At 35.8% G+C, this 13,817-nt stretch overlaps 2 protein-coding genes across 4 annotated transcripts in view; both read left to right on the top strand.

Moving 5' to 3' along the window:
* The first annotated feature begins 371 nt into the window (after window positions 1-371).
* Window positions 372-13,817, top strand: part of LOC131439290 (protein mini spindles) — a 62,205-nt gene continuing 48,759 nt past the window's right edge. For 2 of the 3 annotated variants that reach the window (XM_058610133.1, XM_058610132.1), the window contains exon 1: window positions 373-544. The gene's annotated coding sequence lies outside the window, so the exon portion shown is untranslated. Of the gene's footprint in view, window positions 545-13,817 lie in introns of all 3 variants that reach the window. The other variant, XM_058610131.1, reaches the window with a different exon arrangement.
* On the top strand, window positions 8,220-11,286 carry LOC131439292 (zinc finger BED domain-containing protein 4-like). The gene has a single exon (XM_058610134.1). It carries the CDS (start codon window positions 9,023-9,025, stop codon window positions 10,043-10,045), a length of 1,023 nt encoding a protein of 340 aa, XP_058466117.1. The 5' UTR covers window positions 8,220-9,022; the 3' UTR covers window positions 10,046-11,286.

Here is a 13,817-nt window from a genome sequence, read left to right as displayed (position 1 = left end):
TCGTTTTTAAAATTGCACTACACCGGTGTAGCGAAAGCTGCACTTAAACCGTTCGTTTTTACCAATTGCACTACACCAGTGCTACACTTTTTCTGCACCGATACCACTGGTGTAGCACTCATCAAAAGTTTGGTGTAGCTCTGTGCAATGGTATCGTTTATTGTAGTCAATGGTTACTGTTTATGTTTTCGTCATTTGTGTTCGTTTATTCATGCCTCAGTGCAGCACTGCACCGGTGTAGTGCAAATTAAAAACGAAAACGCCATATGATTCGCCCTTCCTTGAAAAACAGCTGATATGTAGTGATGTTTTACACATGTTGTTAACGTGCAAAAATTTTTCAGTGTAGCGATCCATCAAAGCATCAGCGAGTGAGAGTGTAAGGGAAAATCAGTAAGTTCGTGTTTTGTTCAATGGACGCGAAGAAAGGTGTTGAAAATAGTTGTTAATCGTGATCGTTTTCAAAAAACTTGATAGATTTATTCGAAATTATTCTGGATCTGTTTCTTAATGTAGTGTGCATGTAAAGTAACTGGAAAATAGTGTAAGTAATAGAACGAAGAGCCAAAAATACAAGTTTTCCACACAGTCGCCAGTGGTGAACGGAAAACGGTGAAAGAAAAAGATGTCTACTGTGATGGCTGCTGGCATACTGAAAACTATTTTCTCCATTCATTACAAGGGAAAAAAATCGTTAAAGAATTTAGAGTTAAAAAATAATAGTCGGTGAACTTTTTCTAGAAACGATACATTACCTAATGTATTGGGTTCATTTTTCATAGTGAGACACCGTGCTTTGGTGTATTAATATCTTTTAACAGTATTCACGCAGATGTAAAATATATTGAGTATAATTATTTGAAATAACAGCTAATCAGATTGTTTACAATGTGTACACCTAAGCGTTTCGAGGGAAAAAGACAAAACAGCATGAAGACAAGAAATATTTAAAAATGTAGTTAGTGATAGAACTTCTTACGATTCATGACACATAACCCTATTTTGCGACGTTCCATACCTTTAAATGTTTATTTAAAATATTGATTTGTCCCGATATGAAGTCTTTCTCTATTCTTGTCGCCTAAGAATCGTAAACAGTTTTAACGCATAATTGTGTTGATATTTTTATATTTAAACTCGAAAGGTAGTTAACTACGGATTTATTCAAGAGCGAATCATAAATAAATTTTCCTTTGCTAAAACATTAGATCAGCTGTTTTTCAAAGAAGGACGAATCTTACAAAAGTAAACAAAACGAGTTTCTCTCTCCTACCAATAAATTCTTCAAAATCCTCCAATTTCGCCTAAAAAATCGGATTCTACAAAAATCTCAATCTTAGTAATACAAAGAACTATAAAGGGCGAAACTGTCATTCCATTTGTTTACGGAAGTTTCGCCCTCCGTGTTCCATGCAAACAAACAGGGCGATACTTCAATTCCTAATAAGGAAGGGCGAAACTATTTGTTTTCTTTATTTTTGATAGTTTCCGAACCTTTTACTACTGGAAATAATAAATGAGACGGTAAAATTACCCGAATATTTATCTTAGTCACGAAAACCAACTAATTTCACAAAAAATGCGCAAGGGCGTAACTTCATCATTCACACAGGAAGCATAAAAGTAAACAAATCGAAAAAGGGCGAAACTCTTTTTATGTTGATTTATTCAGTAGATATAGAAGGAAAGTGGTAAAATTTGCATACTTTTTAAAGATAAACGAACAGATCATCGACTAATCAAAAATTGATCTGAGAATATACGATGATTTCTAAATACGATTTGAAACCAAAGTCGAAACATTCATCGATGTTTTTCTCCATTTGCTGTCAATGTTAGATTCGCCGTTCTTTGGAAAACAGCTGAGATGTAGATTAGACTGCAAATGACAATTTCTATTTGTTTACTTTCCCTATCGATAACAACGCTACTATCGGTAATAATTCCCCCTAATTTATAACACTAAAATTCCAGTCAAGCAAAATGTAGAAAGTTCATCAAGAAATGTCATTGATTTTACCTCACCTTACCTAGCAGCTATAGTTCTTGGGCAGATCAGATTCAAAAACCATTTTCACTGTATTGTCGTCCGGCATCCTAATGACACGTCTAATACATCGTAGCTGTCCAATTTTAACTGTCCGTACAATAGGTGGATCTACAAGCAACTGTTGAAATTCGTGGTTCATACGCCGTCTCCACCGCGGCCATAGTGAACAACCGTACTAATGAGCGTTTTGTAGATGGTCGATTTCATGTGGTGGCGTACTTTTCTTGAGCACAAAGTATGCACTATTTCCTGTTAAAACGCGCCACTTTATTTTCCTGCTGGTATCATCGTCGCCGTTTGTCAAAATTCGTGGTAATGTTGGCAACAATTCAAAACATTTAATCCGAAATGTTGGCAGTGTTGTTAGGTTTACATTGTGATTGACAGGTCGTTTGCTCGTTTGCAACTGGAAGTTTTTGTCACTCTGGTTATAGGCACTCTAGGCAAAATGTATAATTTCTGAGAATCTCGGCAATTCTAAATTCAACTGTCAATTATTGCCGAACTTGCTAGCAACTAGGGATCTCGGAAATTTCGAATTACTCGATTATTTAATAATCGAGTATAATTTTGTAACTAATCGATTGAAATTTATTCGATTATCTGGGTTATTAATCGATTACTCGATTATTAATTCGATTATTACCATGGGATTTTTTTTAAATTATTCGATTAGCTCAATAATCGAATCAGTTTTAAACTATTCGATTAAATATTACTTGATTATCTGGGTTATTAATCGATTAATCGATCGATAATACGACATCCCTATTAACAACAATCATCAGTAATGTAATATGCAAAAGATTTTTCTTTATTATTGTATGAAATGAATATCATAAAAGTTAGAGTTGGGGAGAGCAGGTCAATGCACATTTTTACCTTTTTTATAAATATAAAAAATAGGTATAGAATTCGCTCAAACTTTAGAAAAATTTTTCGAGACCGAATGTCATATACCAATCGATTCAGCTCGGCGAACTGAGCAAATGTCCGTGTGTGTGTATGTGTGTTGTCAACTAAGAGGTCGAGATCTCAGAGATGGCTGGACCGATTTTGATCAAACTAGTCGCAAATGAAAGGTCTTCCCGTCACCCAGAACGTTATTAAATGGTTTTGAGATCGGATGTTTACTTTTTGAGTTATACGAAGTTTTATGTCAAAATTTTCAATTTTTTTACAGTATCTGTCACAATTGGCCTTGAAAGCAGAATATATTTTCAGACTTAGGTTTATCGGGTTTACAGATTTGGATAGTCGATAACCAAATAAACTTATTTTTAGTGGTATTCAGTTTTTGATTCGGATTTAATTCGCACTACGATTTCTTAAAGATGTTTATACTGATTTTCAAACATTTTGTTACAAATGTAAACTAAACAGCTACTCAGGTGAATTTATCTGACTTCGGCTACACCGATTTCCAGTTCCAGTATCGAATCGTTTCTCAAAGCTCAATCGTTTTCTAAGAAAAGCCAGATCTACAAAGACAAATTTAAATAATATTATCCAATTCTTACTTCTGATTCTGGAATTACAGGATGATGAATTTTTAAAATTCAAACCGGTATAGAAAACGACAATCCCGAAAAGCTTAAAAGTTCGACTCAAAACTATTTTTTATTCAATAATATAATATAATATTAAGGCACACTGCTTAAGCTCTAAGATGCCAAGGGTATTTACTAATCTTAATTATCGTCTAACTTAAAACTAGAGTAGTATCATTATGTAATATAGTATCTGGCGATCGGTAGTGGCCGGTGAATTGAATTTAGGATGAGATGATTCCAGATGGCGATGGTAATTTTCTATGTTGGCCGCATTCTTCGGTCCGTGTGGGTCCGCGGGAAACACCCCCAGGCTACGAAGGCCCGGCGGGTGGCCCGCATGCTGGTCATTGACTGGAGCGGTCTTCCGGTGGTGGTGATGTTACGGAAGAGAATGAAAAAAAGAAGTAAATATTGTGGGAAACGGGGTAAAAAAGGGGTGTGGGAACAAAATGTTTGAAAACGACAGAGATCTAATTAGTTGCCATCGAGATGGTGAAAAAACAGGGAAAGGGGAACGAAAAAGTTAGTGACAAAAAAAAAGATCTTGTTAATTCCAATGAAGATGGTGAACAGGGACGGGGATCGAGAGAATCGGGCGGATGTTAGTGTCGAACCTGTAGGTGGAGATTATATTTTCTGAGCGAGGAATAACACATTACACTTGTATATCAATGTGTTTGAGGTACTGGTATATGAGGAGCATATATGAACTATCCCGACTCGCCAACACATCCCGAACCGGCACCTCAGGCGGTCTACCTCGGGCCCTGAGGGATTTCAGTAGCTTCGCCCTGGCGTCACGATACTCTACGCACGACCACACGACATGCTCGATGTCCTGATAACCGTCGCCACAGGTGCAGAGCCCGTTCTCCACGATCCCGATACGCCGGAGATGTGCGTTGAATGTATAGTGATTTGACATAAGTCGTGACATAACGCGAATGAAATCACGACTCATGTTCATCCCCTTGAACCAAGGTTTCGTCGATACCTTAGGGATAATGGAGTGTAGCCATCGTCCCAGTTCGTCATTCGTCCATGAAGTTTGCCAACTTTCGAGAGTTTTCTGACGAGAAATACTGAAAAATTCATTGAAGCAGATTGGTCTTTCATAAATATCACCTTCCAATGCGCCCACTTTAGCCAATAAGTCTGCCTTTTCATTGCCCGGAATGGAACAATGCGAAGGGACCCAGACTAACGATATTAAATAAGACCGTTCAGATAAAGTTCTCAAATGTTCCCGTATTTTCCCCAGGAAATATGGGGGATACTTTCCTGGCTTCATTGCCCGGAGAGCTTGTATTGAACTTAGACTGTCCGTGACAATGAAGTAATGGTCTTTGGGCATGGTTTCAATGATCTCGAGGGTGTACTGAATAGCAGCTAATTCTGCGACGTAAACTGAAGCCGGATCACTGAGTTTGTAAGAAGCGGTGATGTTTTGATTGAAGATGCCGAAGCCTGTGGACTCGTTGATGTTTGATCCGTCAGTGTAAAACACCTTTTCACAGTTGACTGTTCTAAATTTATTATAAAAAATATTTGTGGCCACTTGAGGGCGCACGTGATCCGGAATTCCACGAATTTCTTCTCTCATGGATGTGTCGAAAAACACAGTAGAATCAGAAGTATCCAAGAAATGAGCACGGTTGGAAACAAACGAAGAAGGATGATTATTCTGAGCCATGTAATCAAAATACAAGGACATAAAACGGGTTTGAGAGTTAAGCTCAACTAACCTTTCGAAGTTTTCAATCACCAGAGGATTCAAAATGTCGCATCGAATGAGCAAACGATATGAGAGATCCCTACGACTCAAAACTATTGCAATTTATTCGTCATATGGACATACAAATCGGTTTGGGTTATGCTGGTTCCTGAATACCGGCCCTGGAAGTATCTTAAATTACAGTAAACTCTAAAGTGGAACTTACCTCGACATATCATGGAATGTTTAATCGATTGTCACACTTTTAGATTCAAATTCGATTCGATTTGCAGTTTCGGCATTACAAAGTAATGAGTGATTAAATTCTCAAATTGTCGCTTAAAACGACGGTCATTAAAATAATGTCATGAGAACTGAAACACCGAAGAATATGCATGCAAAAACACATGCGGATTGATAAAAAAGGTATCATCTCACTTCTAAGTGGATTAAGCACGTTTTTATTCAGCATACAAAAATTAAAAACAACCCCCCTAAGACTTAACTTTTCACGAAATATTTGCTGATCTCGGTATAATTTGTTGTTTGCTGATAAGGTCGGCATAATATTATGCCAAACTTCGGCAAAAAACGTGCTTTACCGACCTGGGTTATTTATGAATTATTCGATTATTGGTATTGAATTGTCCAAATACGATTAGTTTAATAATTGAATATTTCAAACTAATCGATTAAATATTACTCGATTGTTTGGGTTATTAATCGATTACTTGAATAATCGGTCGATATTACGATATCCCTAATCCAATCCGGCTAGCTTTCGTTTTCAATTAGCGGCCCTTAAGCAGCCCTTACACGTGACAATATTATTGTCAAACCAAAGTATTGTCAATACCGTCAATCCAATTGGTTTGGTAACTTGAGTCCGCATTTTTTCGAACAAATCAAGCGTTTGAAGCTTCAAATATTGCAACTGAACATTGAAACATTGAGAGAAGAGTACATTGCACATATTTGACAGTTTCTTCTCTGGAGAGACAGTATTGTCGGATTGATGAGCAGTTTTGATTTTTTGACAATATTTTCGTCAATCCTATGAAGTTTCCATTACACGATCAAAAGTATTGTCAATACTCCTTGTATTGACAATAATATTGTCTCGTGTAAGGGCTGCTATTCGATTTATGTTTCCATCATCACTCCGTTTGGTGGTTGAATGCATAGGGTGTGGGTTAGAGATGGGCAATTCGCTCCTGAGCTGTTCCACTGAATCGAATCATAAAAATGAGCTGACAGCTCACAGCTCTTTTTAAAAGAACCGCAGCTCACCAGCTCACTCACCCAGTTCACCGCACTATAAAGCAAACATGCAACGAGCTGAGCTGATTTCGACTGGTGATGGGCAATTCGTTCCTGAGCTGTTCTAATGAATCGAATCTGTGAGCTGTGATGAAGAAATACAGCAGTAAAAAGAGAAGCAAACACATTCACAGATTTATATAATTATTTTTCTCTTGCTTTCTCCTTCTTTGACAGATCAGTATGTATTCGCTGAGCTACAAGCAGAGATGCCATTGTTGCTTGTTTGTATTAAGGACTAATGTTTAATTCTTTCTGCAACGATTCGAATAAATAAGTTACTCCTCCGTTCTCAAAACGACCTTATTGGAAATTTTATCGATTTATCTTCAAACTAAATCTGTTTGACGATGTAAATGAAGGCTATAAATCTGTCAATTTACGTACTGTTATGTGAATTTTGCACGGGCAATGGATAATTTGCGAAGCGTAAGCTATTTTTAATACGTGCGATTTAACACGAATTTTGATAATTTATCAATGCAATAAGATCCGGCGTATTATTGCGGTTCATCGATTGAAAATAATAGAATTACGAGATTAAGCTTTTTAATGGCAACAACTAATGTGGGCATAACCGTATCCAATAAAATCTTTGGATTTATATAATTGCAACAACGTAACCCGATTCAATGTTCTAGAACTTACTCGAAAGCATACAATTTCGTCGAGGGAGGATAAACCTATTTCGAACGCTTTTTTGTCATTGCGCGAAAAAAATCATTTGGCATCATTGTCTTACGAGAAAACAATTCGATCGTCCCACGACCGAAGGGCCTAACTGCAAATGAGAATTTCTCTTTGTTTACATTTTCTATCGCGAATTACCAGATTTGTTTTATATTTAAAGCTTACCTCTTTGTATAATTTCCAAATAAAAAACACAAACGTCCGATTGATACTTTGGAGAAATTTCAACAAAAGCTTCGTAATAATCGGAAGAGAAAGTAAACAAAGTGAGGCTTTCGTTTGCAGTTAGGCCCTTTTGTCGTGGGATTATCGAATTTTACGTTTACACGAAGAATGCATAAGGGCGAAACTTCAATATTCATGAATGAAGCGAAATATGACAAAAAATTTTCTTGATATATTCAGTGGAAACCTTCTTGCAAGAAGGTAAAAAAAAATATGCATACGTTATAGTTTAACCTACAAATTATCAATCCATCATCTGGAAAATTAACGACAATATTAAAAAAGCAATTGTAAACACAAGAATATATTCATCGGTGTATTTCTCTTTTTTCTGTCAAAATGAGTTTCGCCCTTCTTTGAAAAAAGCTGAAACTTGTATCTTTGCGAAAACGGCTTTAATTTTACTGAAATCCTGTAATCTTCAATCTTGTGTAGCAGTTTTTAACTATATTTGATTTTTATGTGTGGATAAACGAAATCACAGTATAAATATATAATACAAGTGAATTGGTGCCTTCTCTTCGTGCTGCGAATTGTAAAAAAATTGATTACTCTTGGATTCTTAACACGATTTTGGTAAGAATAAGTTTCAAATATGTTATTTGTTTTTTAACTTATTGTTTTTCAGTTACTGTCATGTCCATGCGGGCGAAAAGTGATGCTTGGTACCATTTTACGAAAGAAGATGCAACCAAGGCGAAGTGTCGATATTGCTACAGTTTGATTTCATCGTCAAATGGATCGACTGGAAATATGAAACGACACTTGAAAAGCAAACATCCCATGGTAACATACGCGAGAAACACTTTGGATAGCAGTGCTCCAAGAACGGAGGGAAACACAAGAGACAATGGAAGTACTCCTGAAAACGATAAAGTGATTACAGGAGAGAAGACTTCTATTAAAAGCAACGGTGACAAAGTAGAACCCGGTAGTAATGAAAGCACGATTGAGAACTATCCAATATGTGCAAATAAATCAACTACGATGACGAAATTTATCGATGTGCATCGTCCAATCTCGATTCAAAAAAGTAGGTTGCTCGACTCTCATTTAATGAGAATGATTTGTATGGAGTATCATCCATTTTCGCTCGTTGAAGATGTTAAATTCAAGGAATTCGTTCGCATGCTTTGTCCGTCGTATGTGTTACCAAGCCGAAAAACACTAACGAACAGTTTACTGCCTGTTATGTACAACGAGACTCTCTCGAAAGTAAAGCAAGAGCTCCAAGATGCGTCTGCGATCAGCTTAACCAGCGACGGATGGACAAACTTGAATAACAAGTTTTTATGCTTTAACTGCTCACTTTATCGACCAGAGAGGTTATTTGAAAACTTTTCTTATTGAGTGTTCTGAATTTGAAGAACAGCATACAGGAGAGAACATAGCTTCGTGGATCAATATGGTACTGCAAAGTTTAAGATAGATTTCAAGATTACCGCGATCGTCACGGACAATGCTTCTAACATGAAGTCCGCAGCATCCATTTTAAACGTTAGACACATATCATGTTACGCTCATTCACTTAATTTGGCTGTACAGAATGCTATATTCAAATCCATCAAACCGGTTGTTGACAAGGTCAAGCTCATTGTTCAATACTTTAAAAAAAGTAGCTCTGCGTTATCAAAGTTAAACGATATGCAAAAGAAATTGAACAAACCAACTTTAAAATTAAAACAAGACGATAGATTTTTTGCAAATAAGGAACCGGTTGTGTCTACTTTAGCTTTACTTGAATCGAAACTGGCCTTGGATAGTTCGGATTGGGATATAATCGAACATAGTATCAACGTGTTGCGAATATTCTACGAAGTAACAAACGAAATATCAGCGGAACAAAATGTATCCCTTTCAAAAACCTGTGTGTTGTATCGTATAATGCTAAAGAAGACGGGATCATTTTCCGAATCCGTTCTTCCACACAGCGTGTGCACACTAAAAAAAGAACTAATTGAAGGATTGCAGAAAAGATTTGGTGGAAGAGAATCAAATGAATTGATCGCTCAAGCGATTTTGTTGGACCCTAGGTTCAAGAAACAAGGTTTCGGGGATGATGGCAGTTATCAAATTGCTTATCAATCAGTTATACGAAAAATAAAACAACTAAAAGTTGTGGAATCAAATATGTCTTCGAATTGCATTTCGAAAGCATCATCTGAATCATCTTTATGGCAAGATTTCGACGACACTCTAAACAGAATTCAGGGGAAGCAAGATTCACATTCGGCAGCCATTGTAGAACTTGATAAGTTTGTAGCAGAGCCTCATTTGACGAGATCTGGTGAGCCATTGGAATGGTGGGAATCTCGGAAAGCCGTTTATCCGAGACTATACGATCTAATGAAAAGACGCTTGTGCATTCCTGCAACCTCAGTTCCGTGCGAGAGGATCTTCTCAAAAGCTGGACAGATCAGTACCGAGAAAAGAAGCCGATTATCCCCGGCGCACATTTCGCAAATCTTGTTCCTGAATCACAATTCAAAATAATTCATAATTTGAATGCAGTATTTACAGTTGTGCTGGTATCACAAATTTGTTTACGAAATACAGAGAAAATAAAGGAAAAAAATTAGAGGGTTGTATTCAAGACACGACCGAGTACAATAACATTAAAAATGAAACGTTTCTAGGGTCTTCATAATAAATACAAAAATAAAGATGATAATGATGATGACACACTAAATTTCACTACACTTTAAAGTTACTTGAAAGCTCAATTTTAGATACAAAAAACCTAAAGATTTAAACCTGAACAATTGAAACTATTTTATTTTATGATGATAATTTTCGAGAAACGTACAAACTTACTAATTTGATTTGATTTATATCGTTTATTTACCCCCAGTTTTAACCTAATAATGGTCGTTCACTGGTGGACTTATTAATTTTATAAACAATTAATCGATCCAAGAGAATGTTGCACCAGTAATCTCAGTAATGGTGTAATTTTATTAATCCTTCAAAATCGTCGATAATCTTCGGAAAGTGTCGGTAAATAATATGGCAACAATACGAGGAAGAAAACATGTGAAACAGCCCGCATAAAATATTTAGTTACTTACATTGATTTTCGCTTTGGCATATTAGGAATATACGGAATGGATACGCAACAAAATTCCGAAATTTTGTTCATATTGTAACTAGATGTTATTAACACATGAATAAACATTGTCATAGTTACAACGCGTGTAGCCATCAGACGCTTATTGTTTTGAAGCAAATAATAATTCTACGAGGGTTCATATTCAAACGATACATGTGAAATCGCAAGTAAACTTACCTTGAGTTTATCTTTGATACTAAATGATATTGCATCTATTTGTACTGTATATGTGAGCCTGTGGAACTCATTTATACTACTAAACCGAGAAGGCCGCTTTTAGATAAGTTTCAGAATTTAATTTTGAATCTTTTGAAGCGTTTAATTCCTGGTGGGACAACAACTTGTTCAGTCATATTGTCACGTTTTGTTCGTGTGGGAATGGAGATTTAAGTATGCAAACCGATCCGTTGACAAATTAAAACATTTTTAAGCTTACAATATTGAAGCTTTGGAATCATTTAAATTAGGAAAATCCATTAACAAATCATCGAGAAACAAGCGCTGCAAATTAGATCCGGAAAATCTATCGCTGATAATTCTAAATTGGCCTGATAGTTACCAGACAACCAAAATAAAATACTCAATTGAAACCAATTTTTCAATGGTATGCAATTGAAATATTCAAATGACGTTATCTCATAAGTTTAAGTTAAATGTTTCCGAATCGATTAGTTGTTGAATTAAATAAATCCATCAACAATTGATTGAGTTATAAGCGTTCAAAATTATGACAGAGAATTTTTTACGCGATTAGTTTTGCATGTTTTAAACGACACCCAGCCTCGGGAAGCGAAGTGTAAGGCATTTTTAATGGCAAAATCGACCAAAGATTTGCTAAATACATGGGATATTTCAAAAGAATCGGTAACCACGCTGATTCGGTTCTTCAATAGTTAGATGATATATAAGATACTCAAGCGAACACGGGGTTGCGCAGACAGTAGGAAATTTCACCAACACATAATGCAAAAGCGACAATCCAGCAAGTGAACAATCCAGTCATCAGCTCACTGGACAAGCTACTTGTTTCATTCACAGTCAAACATCAACTAGGCAAAGAAATATTGTGCAGCCTGTATTTATAGATTTCTCTTCATACTAGGCATAACGATACGGTGTTTTTTATGCATGACGCAAAGCCTCCTATGCCGAACAAAAAGTTGACGTCATTTTGTACAACAGGGATTGGTGGATGAAAACATAGGTCGATTCCAACCATTTTTTCAATAGTACGCTATTGAAATACTGAAACGACGTCGTCATACATGTTTAAGTTACAAGTTTCCGAATCGATTGGTTTTTAAATTAACACAATCCATCAACAAATGACCGAGTTATTAACGTTCAAAATTATGACACAAAAAGGTTACGCGACTATTTTTGAAACTTTTAATTGACACCCGGCCCCATATAGTGAAGAGTAAGGCATTTTTAATGCCAAAATAAATGAATACATTTATTGAATCACAAATTGTATATATTTATTGAAACGTACATTTACAGTTATGTCTCGGAATAGATGATACAGTAGTTTTTGATTTCATCGGCTGTTTTGGTAAATTCTTTTTCCCGGGTCTTTCGTTTGGCATAGATATTTTCCATCGTAATGTACAATATTTTTTTTTAGAATTTGGGACTTAAAATTTATATCACAATTTAATAACTTTCAATAGTACAGCAATATGTTGAGATCTTTCGATAAGTATAGTCCTTGAGAGGCATCGGAGTTGCAGAATAGCGATCTATCCCAACACATCGTATTGAATCTAAGATCATATGTACAGTTTTGGCGTTGAATAAAAGAATTCTACATTACTGAGAAACTACTAATTCATACTTCTAGGGTCACCTGAAATATAAAATCTGTACAGTGAGTATTACAGATAAGTTTACTACCACATTACCTGCAGTCCGCCTTTTGGCAAATCATATGCATAATCTCTTCTCGAAATATGCTTGAATAAGTACCTTTATCTGCAGGAATCCTTCATATAATCATTCAACACAAATTTTTCATTTGTTTTTATTATCTATTTACCAAGCACAAACTTTCAAAAAACACTAATGAGGGATAATTTATAATAATTTTGGTGTATTTAAGGAGAGCTGCGTTTAATGAAAACACTTAACCGAAATGAGCCGATGAGCTGATGAGCTGAAGCATGGAATCGATTCATTTAGGTGAGCTGAACGGTTCAGAACAGCTCATCTAAGTTAGCTGTTTTGCCCACCTCTAGTGTGGGTCTTACAAGTCGAGGAGTGAAATCGACGTCAACATTTCAAAAGAGCATAAAAACAATAGTCAGATTCTCTTTGTTTACTTTCTCTGTTGACTATATCTGCGTTATTATACGAATGATCGTTATATATTCAGTACTGTTAGAAACATGGGAATATTGTCTTTCATTCTATACGAATATTTTGAAAGTACACGTGAAAATTAAGGAGATATTAACAAAAGAGAGAGTAAACAAAGAGAAACTCTATGTGACCTTATGAAATGTTTACGTCGAAAAGTCCAAATAAGCATGATGCCCACATAGAGGTGTGAACTTTTTTATATTGACGTTTTTTCTGACAAATGTAAATATCGCCTATAAATAATGTATATTTACGCTTTTTTAGACCTATCGTCGTCACCTTCAAGAGTTATAAAGTAGTATTTTTATTTTTTTTTCAAGCTGAGGTTTGTATGTGTCCAGGGGGCTCCGAACGTGAGCTCTTTGGTGCGGGGGAGTGTGAAGGGTCAATAAAATAAAAACTTTGCTCATGAATGTTATGAATAGTGCTGAAAAGACGAAACCTATAGGCTGTAAGGGCCAGCTTTGGCAGATCACTTCTGATATATAGAACATATAAACAAAATTACAATAAAATGAACGGTGTATTACACGTTACTTTGATTGCAATATATTTCTTATTGCGTTCATTGAATTTAAATTAACTGCACCTAATTTTTACTCCCCGGGAAAGTTAGAATGTAAAAGAAAATGGTCGCTGTTATAAATTGTCTATGAATTAAAAGTTCAAATACTAAGCGATCTGTCCCTTGCTGTGAGCTGTTTTGCTTTAAATTTTAAACTTTTAGTCAAAATTTGAGATCTCGATACTTATTTTCTAAAAAGTAGTAAAATTTCACTCAACAGACGAACCATT

The sequence above is a fragment of the Malaya genurostris genome, chromosome 3, assembly GCF_030247185.1.
Source record: "Malaya genurostris strain Urasoe2022 chromosome 3, Malgen_1.1, whole genome shotgun sequence".
Taxonomy (NCBI): Eukaryota; Metazoa; Arthropoda; class Insecta; order Diptera; family Culicidae; genus Malaya; species Malaya genurostris.
The sequence above is the reverse complement of the archived record's forward strand: the minus strand, read 5'-3'. Positions and strand labels throughout refer to the sequence as shown.

What these genes read in the sequence shown, in the direction of transcription:
- LOC131439292 (XM_058610134.1), top strand. Translation starts at nt 9,023, where the DNA reads ATGAAGTCCGCAGCATCCATTTTAAACGTTAGACACATATCATGTTAC.